General features: G+C 39.3%; 1 protein-coding gene across 6 annotated transcripts; it reads left to right on the top strand.

Moving 5' to 3' along the window:
• Positions 1-196: 196 nt before the first annotated feature.
• LOC108111022 (nicotinate phosphoribosyltransferase) lies at positions 197-9,629 on the top strand. 6 transcript variants are annotated; one of them, XM_017220336.2, is made up of 12 exons: positions 197-261; positions 1,520-1,807; positions 2,641-2,811; positions 2,878-3,004; positions 3,502-3,585; positions 3,651-3,778; positions 5,155-5,295; positions 5,354-5,525; positions 5,863-6,174; positions 8,001-8,266; positions 8,326-8,735; positions 8,799-9,629. In XM_017220336.2, exons 2-12 carry the CDS (start codon positions 1,717-1,719, stop codon positions 8,874-8,876), a joined length of 1,980 nt encoding a protein of 659 aa, XP_017075825.2. In that variant the 5' UTR covers positions 197-261; positions 1,520-1,716; the 3' UTR covers positions 8,877-9,629. The 6 variants fall into 6 exon arrangements, with proteins under 6 accessions (XP_017075825.2, XP_017075829.2, XP_041674067.1 ...); XM_017220340.2 differs by lacking the exon at positions 197-261 and adding an exon at positions 295-318; XM_017220337.2 differs by lacking the exon at positions 197-261 and adding an exon at positions 663-971.
• The last annotated feature ends 186 nt before the right edge of the window (positions 9,630-9,815 follow it).

Below are 9,815 nucleotides of genomic sequence, written 5' to 3'. Positions count from 1 at the left end.
AACCTGCAGCTTTTCATTTTTATTATTAATATTGTTCGATCTGGAAATGATTTCTTTATAAAACGAGTTTTTATTAACGGATATTTTTATAAAAAGCCAGAATATTTGGCCTTCCGCTAGTTCCGCGATTTAGCTTTAAAATGGCTGAATGTGACGGGAACGATACCGATTCAGCATCACTGCTCAAGACATATCAGCGGAATCAGCTGTTCGCCGTAGAAGAAGAAGAGCGTGCGCGAGCGTTCTCTGAATGAATTAAAAGTAATTTACTTTTTCGTGTAGTTAGCGGATGAAAAATAAAGAAAAACGTAAATAAATGTGATAAATGAGTTGATAAGTTGGTGATAACAGAAAGCCAATATGAAAACACAAGCTGATTCTTGATGAAATATGAAAATTTCAGTATGCTAAAGTCAAACGCCGCCCAATTAAAAAAGTTGAATTGAAGTGTGCGAAGAAAAGTGAAAGTGCATACAGAATTCTCCCGCCTACACCCACTCCCCTGCCTTTTTAGGGGGATGGCTCTGACGCCCCTCTCTCATTTTCCACCCGTTTTATGTGTGTGTGCGTGGCGTGCGCCTGTGTTGCGCGACCTTCACGCAACCTTCAACATGCAGCAACACGTTGTGTGTAATCTAACATTTTTTGCCAATAATCTGAAAGAAACAACAACTGAATCGAATAAAACCTAAAAGGAAAACCAAATCAACCGGCTGCCAATGGCAACACAAAAACAAAAATCAACAAATTCTCCCAGCAAACAAAAACTGCATTTCGCTCTTTTGCTCTCTCTCGGCCACTTCTCTCTACGAGAGTTTAGCTCTCTGTCGTTTAACCCGTTTGCTTTTGCGATTTTCAAATTCATTTCAACTTCAAAAGCTAAACGGAAAAGTTCAGCCCGCTAAAAGTGATCCTTATATGAGTGGAAAACAAAACGTTTGACGCGTTATCATAGTAGCGCCTGAAATCGTGTCAGTTTAATTGATAACCTAGCCCTCGCTACATAAAAATCGGGTTTTATTCAACGCTATGCAAATTAGCACGTATTTCATTAGCATTTCAAAACTTTGGCTATTTTGCGTTTCAGTTTTTCAGTTTGTGACCCGGTGGTTGTGAAATAGATACCTAAAAGTGTTCATTCCGATTTATTTAAAATACCCTTTGCTGGAAAAGTAAAAATGTAATTCAGAAGATATGAAATAACTCATGAATTGCTTAACTCAAATACTTGTTATCTTTATTGATGAGTTGTTAAACACAGTTTAAAGCCTTTTATTGATAGTAGTTTACAACTTAATGGAAATATAAACAAACATATAATTCCAATTACCGGGTATTTCACAGTCTTTGCATTTCATTCAAGCTTTGTTATGTGCAAAGTATATAGTATATTGCTTAAATTGCATTTTTCCATGTTTGTTCTAAATTTCTGTTACACGAGCGCGAGAAAGATCGCGTTCTTACGTCATTTAAGTGATTCTCCAGCGTCAATTGCAAAACAATTTTCTGCCTTTTACAGATAAACAGAAACAAAAGTTCAACGGCTTTGGCTCGATTATAAATAAGCCAACAATTAATTTGTTTATTTGGCACGTTGATTGCCCGCAAACGAGTCGCGTGTGAACGGACTAAATAGAATTACGGACCAACTGGCTCATCAAAAACCCAAAGCCATATATATAAATATATAGCGAGATTCCACAGATCGGCGACAAAATGAACGACCGTGAATTGAGCTGTGCGGGCGGCCAGTTTATGGATCGCGGACGGATGAACCAGAATGGAGTTGTCCAGCCTCTGCTCACTGGTAATTAGCCAAGATATTTATGGCCAACAGATGGCTGACTATGTTATTACGTTACTAATGGGAAAAATAATATAATAATGGATTAAATAATTAATCTTAATATATTCCCTTTATAGGAAAACTAACATTGTAGGGTTTTATTTTATTTACAGTTTTAGTTTTAAGTTTACAGAAAGGAAAATTATTAACAGATTGTATTGAGGTACGAACAAGTTTCTCATCCTTGACATACTCTCTCATCTTTATGACAATTTGTTTTTTAATATACAATTTTCAAACAAAAAATCCCAAATGACTTAATGTGGAAGTATTTTTTTTTATTTCTTAAAACTCTAAAACCGGCTGACATTTAGGCAGAGACATTTTGGCGCGCTATGCGATCCCTATGTCGGCTTCTACGAGTATTCCCATCTATATATACCCAGCATATATTTTTAGGCAAGGCAGACACGAGCGCAAATAAATAAAAAACGATCTTTAGGTCTTTGCACTTAGATAAGAATTTGCATTTCATTCGCGGGCTTGTGTTTTTTCATTTTGGTGGCGTTAATTGCCACCATCAGCTATGGACTTTCCAGACTATCTTATCTGCCACCATTCTGGGCCAACACTTTTGCTACTATGCAGGTACAGGGGTACCTACCTAAGTTGGTCATGAACTAAGTAGTGATACAATAAAGTTTATATTGTGTGGATTTATCATAGCTTAAACTGTTTTATATATCTGTTTACTATATTGAATTGTTACTTTACTTTGATGAAGTTTTACTGTTTTATTGACAAATATTAATAATGCCGACTACTAATAAATGTATATAACTACAATATTACAGATTTGTATCAAATAACTATGGCCTATGCATATTGGAAATCCGATAAGACCGATGACACAGCGGTCTTCGATCTGTTCTTTCGCAACAATCCATTCCACGGTGAATTCACGATTTTCGCCGGGCTCGAGGAGTGCCTCAAATTCCTGGATAGCTTCCACTATTCCCAAAGCGGTGAGTGCTTACAATATGTTTATTTTGATTCAAATAAGTTAATCAACTTGATTGGGCGCCTTTCAGATATCGAATACCTGAAGCAAACACTGCCCGAGGGCATCGAGCACGAGTTTTTTGAGTACCTCGGCAATCTGACGGCGCGGGATGTCACCTTGTATGCCATTGATGAGGGCACAGTAGCCTTTCCACGGTGGGTTTGCATGGCATCAATAGAATATCTGGCTGAGAAACTGGAACTAAAAGTTCTTTCGACATGAGTTTAGCTTTCGCAGTTCATGAACTGCGCATTATTTTATATAACCATAGCGAATGCTTAAAACTTGCGCTTAACTAAAGTTTAATAGCTATTACAAAGTTAAGATAGTAATATTTTGTGCTTTTAAAATGTGATTAGTACAATTTAAAATGTGTATTTAATTCTTGACTATCATTTTAGAGTAAGCATAAACAAAGTCACCAAATACTATATCCCACAATTACTATATGGTTATTATATGTAGGCTGCATTGCAGCTATCAAGTCTCGAGATATTTCATGATAATTCAAATTAAGTTAAAGAGAGGCAAACATGCTATCTTAATATAAATGTATATGGGCTAAGATAACCTTGCATTCTGAAAAAGAATTCTAAAGTAAAGATACCTTATCGAAGCTCATAAAGTCAATAAAACATGTTTCTATTTTCAGAGTTCCCATCATTAAGATTGAGGGACCTTTGATCATCGTCCAGCTGCTGGAGACGACTCTTCTCACCTTGGTGAACTATGCCAGGTAAGAATAGCATTCATTTACCTAGAACCTTCCTAATACCACCTCTTCTTGCCACCCAAATGCAGCTTAATGGCCACCAATGCAGCCCGCTATCGCATGGTAGCTGGCAAACATGTCAAGCTATTGGAATTTGGACTGCGTCGTGCTCAGGGACCAGATGGCGGTCTATCCGCATCGAAATATTCTTACACAGGTACTGAGCACCACCATAAAATATTAACTTTCACACGCCCCAAACTCTGAATATGAACCTGAATCCGAATCCCATGGAGTTCTGTAGAGCCGTGACAAGTAAGGTCAACCGTGTGCGATATAAACATTTTTTCGGCATTGCCAAATTGCATGCTGACATCTCATTATCAATTAAAAATAATAGGGGAATGGAAATCGTCAGGAATCGTGGAAAGTTTAGGCCCAGTCACCTTTCTTTTTGAGAGTCTTTCATCATTCTTTCGGTAGGAGTTTATGGGCCAAGAGGTCTTGGTATTACGATGTTAGTATAACGCAAGATGAAGCTTTAGGGTTGAAATTTTAAGCTCATAGTACCTCATATTCGTTTAAGATCTTTTATTCTAAAGACTCGCGCATCCCCTGCTTATGCTTGTTTTCCAGGGGTGTAATTCAGTTCATGACTACTCGGATCCAGAAGATAGACTTACTAACAACTTTATTTCACAGGGTATCTCAATAGCCTGTACACCACCTACATGCATTGATCGCTTCAAGGGGGAAGCAGCATGAAGGGGGAGTCGGGGATTTTCATATTGCTTTCTGGCTGACTTTTATGATGTGCATGCATGCAAAGCACGTGTCACTGTCAGGAGCTGAGGCTTGGCTGACTCTGATTTCCGATTTGCCCATTTCTCAAGGCCCTCCCCCGAACCATGAGTAATTCTCCGCCTTCATCAAGACTTCCGTTTCTCCTCCACTTCTGGCTCCGCCATCTCCTACTTCCTCTCCCTCTTGCGACAAAGTTCAAGAACTCTTGTTTATGTGTTAAACTAAATGCGCCCGAAAGCAGTAAAATCCGCAAAGTGGGTGGCACACGCAACGCCCACGAGGGTGTCCATGTATATGGAATATCGGTGCCAGGCACCCATCGAATACCAGTTCGAACCCAGGAACATCTGCTGCGGAGCCTTTCAATTGGCGCTCACACATCGTAACTTTTCCTTGTTTTTCCGCCGCTTGTTTGGCAAGCGGCGCCTAAAGTTTTTAATGCGTTCCACGCTGTAGTTGGGTTTTGGGATATATCCCCCATATAGAATCAAATCAATGGATGGCTTCGCGTGCGCGTGACTCACGCCGTCCGGTTACCGCCAAGGTTCCTGCCAAGGCCTCTTTTTTCGGCTGCCTGAATAACTGAAGGAAAAGGCCACAAAATTGAAATGCTTAACGTTGGAATTTCCGCTCTTTACAGAGAATATAATGACATAGCACCATTAAGGGGTATTTAAAAGTTTTAAAGGTTATAAGTACGGTTGGTTCTCGGTAATAATTGGATCCCGTCCCCCTACATTTTAAATACCTTCCCATCATGTATATAATACGTATTTCTGTACTTCTTAGGTGGCTTCGATGGCACCTCCAACGTGCTGGCCGGAAAGCTCTTCAACATCCCCGTTAAAGGAACCCATGCCCATGCATACATTACCAGTTTCAGTAGCATTGGAGAGCTCAAGACCCGTCTAATCAAGCACAAGCAAACAGGTGATAATACATTGATAAGAGAAAGGAGAAACCATCTTGCTAATCTGATACATTGCAGGCATCATGGAGGATCTTCTGGAGCACGCCGTTAGGCACCGCGCGATGTTGTCCCATCTCTTAGACGTATCCACTGAGGAATCCAGCGAGGGAGAGCTGGCGGCGATGGTGTCATATGCCATCGCATTCCCTGATGGATTCATGGCCCTTGTCGATACGTACGATGTTAAGAGGTATTTTGCTTCTAGGCAGATTCTCTCGGAACGGTTTTAGTTTTCGGTTTATCCTTAGTTTGTGTTGTTATTCTGTAACTCTCCTCGTTGCCCCCTTTTTACCCCTGTTATTTTTGAGTATGGGTTTCTTTGATCTTTTTATATTGTATTTGAGACACTCGAGACGTGCACCAGCCAGATAAACAGATAAAATACCCAACAAGAGTAACTATTAAACAGTCAATCAAGTCAACTTTTTACATAGAAAAAATGTCTGCCATACCCCCGATCATTCCCGACCGTGAGCTTTTCTTTTTGGTTTTTCGTTTGAGTAATAATCCAAAGTATTATCCAACAGCCGAGAAACAGAGCAAGGCCACACAGAACCCAAGCTTATCAATGATAACAGTCCGCCAAAAGCAAAGCCATCGACCAATAGCCACCAGAATGGCCAGAGTAATGGCCAAACGAATGGCCACAAGACCAATGGCCATCAGAATGGTGTTGCTCAGAACGGCAGTATGTCGCCCAAGCCAAAAGATACAAAGATACATGAAACTAAAACCAGCACAACAACTGCGACAACTGCAACTGCAACAGCAACTCCAAAGACAACAACAGTGTTCAATGGGACTGCATACCTTCCAAAATATGTCGAGAAGTCATTCAGGTAAATGTCGTAATCGAAAAAAGCCCAAACAATGAGTAATAGAAAAGAAAAAATTTAAAATAGGCGAAAATTAAACTTAAAAGACTTTTCCTCTATCTTTCCATTGTCATCTCAACTTACATCATCGTCTTCTTAATCATTTATGCATTCTAACAGCATTTTTCTTCTGCTTTATCAAAGCTTTCAGTCCAACTTCCTTGTCTATTTAACCCATCATCAAATATTACTAACTAGGGCTGGCAAGAACTCAATTTATTTCATTTAGTTTCATTTTTAAGCAAAGCGTTGCTAGCCCTCCTTTTAGTAAGTCATTAAGAGCTCTAATTTTCCTAATTTTCTTAACGTAAGCTTGCATGTTAACATGGAAATATATTAACTACAAACTAGCAACTAAATTCAAAATTATATTCATCATATACATATATATATTTAAGCTGATATATGACTATATGTCTATGTATATGTCCCCCGCTTTGGTGTTACGAAATTGGTCCCCAAGTCATTCGCCATTAACAGGGAATAATTGTGGCAAAATTTTAAATCACAGAAACCCAACCAGAACAGGTGAAGTTAATTTATTTAATTTTTTCAAATTCTTATTCTTGCCTTCCCCCTTTGCTTTCTTAACTTTTTATGTTGATTTTTTTTGGTCTCACAGTTTATACTAACACGCTAAGCTATCATTTGACATTTTCCGTAGCATTATTTTTCTAACTGAATTTCGTTTATTATGCTTTTTATTTTCTCGTCCTAAATGTGAATGTGAAACAAATAAAACGAAATCATTAATCGAACCCGAATCAGATCCCCATAAAAATATCGAAAACGATTAGAATTACGAGCCTAACATAGTAAACAAATGACTTCCGGCACTATTTTGGCAGAGGTATGTAAACACACGTTTTCTTGTTACAACAACCCAACAATTCCAACAGTCAGCCAACATGAAACAAGAAACAACACTATAATATCATACGGCATCTACTCACCCACTCGAAAAGAAACAATTACAGCAACAGATAAACGATCTAAAGTTCACTCTCATCGAGGTGCATAAAACAAAAGTTAACGAAAATGGTCAACATTAAAGTTTTTTTTACTAATTGATTAATGTTAAGAAGTCAGATCAGAGTTTATGAATTTTCTTTAAAGTGAAACTGTAAAGTAAAATATCTTTAAAAACATTTCTGTATGTTCCGATTTATGAACATTGTTTTAAGCACACAAATTAAACCAAAACCCAAACAAAACCGCACTGACTCACCCTAATACCGTCATAGACTTAACCCCGTTCTTTTGTCCTCGTCCCCAGTTCACAGTTTTGAGTTCTATAACATTTTTTCGGACTTCGATTTTCTTGTTTTCCGTCCCCAGTTCGTATTGTTAAATATTTTCTCCAACCAACTTGGATATTTTCCAAAATATGTTTTCGTTAGTATTATATAACCTGTACATAGTTTAAAAAAAAACGTCCGAGAGAGCACACTGCATGGCTTGAAAACAAAAACCGAAAATCTTCGACATTTTGTGCTGCTCCCCAATAAGAAAATTGCGTTTTATCGGCTGAATTTTCCGACACCAAGAGCCGCACCTGCAATCGAAAAGAACCACTTTGGGTTCTCAAACACGTTTTTTAGCTCCACCCCACTTTCGAAACATTTGTTTTTTGTGTAACTCTCGCTTTGAAATTAGAGGCAAAACCAAAAATATTGTATAGCAAATATGAGAGAGCTATTTTGTTGAATTGAAAACCAAAAACCAAGCAGCACTTGATGGTGGCCGAAATCTTGATAACTGAATATTTTACTTTGCTTTGTTTTCTGTAGGAGCGGCCTGCTGAATTTCAGTGCCGTGGCCTTGGCCCTGAATGACCTGGGTTACCATGCTCTGGGCATTAGGATCGACTCTGGGGATCTAGCCTACCTTTCCTGCCTGGCTAGAGAAACCTTCGAGAAGGTGGCGGAGCGGTTCAAGGTCCCATGGTTCAACAAGCTGACCATTGTGGCATCGAACGACATCAATGAGGACACAATCCTGAGCCTGAATGAGCAGGGACACAAGATTGACTGCTTTGGCATTGGCACGCATTTGGGTGAGTCTGTGTGAACTATATCATATGCTAACTCCGGACTAATTGCATTGACTTTCCAGTTACCTGCCAGCGACAGCCCGCCCTTGGATGTGTGTACAAGCTGGTAGAGATTAACGGCCAGCCGAGGATCAAGCTGAGCCAGGACGTGGAGAAGGTGACTATGCCGGGCAACAAGAATGCCTACCGGCTGTATAGCGCCGATGGCCACGCGTTGATTGACCTGCTCCAGAAGGTGTCGGAGCCACCGCCAGCGGTGGGTCAGAAGGTCCTGTGCCGCCATCCCTTCCAGGAGTCGAAACGCGCCTATGTAATACCCTCGCATGTGGAATCGCTGTACAAGGTGTACTGGAAGTCGGGCAAGATCTGCCAGCAGTTGCCAACTTTGGAGCAGGTTCGGGAGAAGGTACAAATCTCACTGAAGACGCTGCGCAATGATCACAAGCGCACGCTCAACCCCACGCCCTACAAAGTGAGTTCAGAATATTGACTTTCATATTAAAGACAGTAAAATCTTTCCTCAAATCATTCATAGGTGGCCGTCAGCGATAACCTATACAACTTCATACATGATCTGTGGCTGCAGAATGCTCCCATTGGAGAGCTCTCATGATCTATATAAGGAGGATCTTACGATCTATATATGAAGATGCGCGAAAACATTTCCGAGAAATTAACTTTTATTTGGTGTACGATTTTCTGTTGGCCGCGATCTTCGGGTCGTGGTGGAATTTTTAGTCATTTGCTGGTCATATGCATTGTAGAATTGGAATTTGTTCGTCCCACGAAGATATTCCCCAAACAATATGGAGCACAAATTCCAACGCAAACTTGCGAGTGAATTTCAAATCTTTGTGTAGTCAATAGTTTTAACGTGTTATATCTAATATTTACTGCTATGAAAACGCACATCATATTCAGGAATGTGTCATGTGCCTTAAAGGAGAAGCGGAAGCGAAAACCGAATCAGGAAGCAGGATGCAAAGGAAACAGAAATCCAAACGAGTAACTAAGATCAACCAAAAATCTGAGCGGATTAAAGATGTCTTTAATATTTTTCTAGTACTTAAGTGTTGAAATGTTGCTAACGAAGAATGCAAATTAGAAGTACAAATGCTTTTTAGGACATTTGCACGCAATAGGGCACACATCAAGCACACACCTAACCTTATACATATATAACTTTACATACTACGTTTATGTATTTAACTAAATTCAATTGTACATATGTTCACCTGGATAGTTGTAAGCCAATTAAGCAATACAACCACACCCAACACACACCGCCACCTTAAATTGACCGCTTCTTAAAAATGTTTGCCTGTAGTTTTGATTGAAAATAAAGAATGAAAGAGAGCAGGAAAAATTGAGTTTTATTTTTGGAACGGTTTCACTGTTATTTTGATAGAAATAAACAATTATAATTCGATTGAATTCCAAATTTGAATTTGAATTTGGCGCAGACATGCTTCTTCTTTCCGCCGTCGCCAATTTCTCTGGTGTTGCCAGAGCGCTGAATAAGCTTTTGGTATTTTTTAGTATAAGTATTTTT

This window comes from Drosophila eugracilis, unplaced genomic scaffold, assembly GCF_018153835.1.
Source record: "Drosophila eugracilis isolate 14026-0451.02 unplaced genomic scaffold, ASM1815383v1 contig_2152, whole genome shotgun sequence".
In the NCBI taxonomy this organism is placed as follows: domain Eukaryota; kingdom Metazoa; phylum Arthropoda; class Insecta; order Diptera; family Drosophilidae; genus Drosophila; species Drosophila eugracilis.
This window is presented reverse-complemented; position numbering and strand designations above follow the sequence as displayed.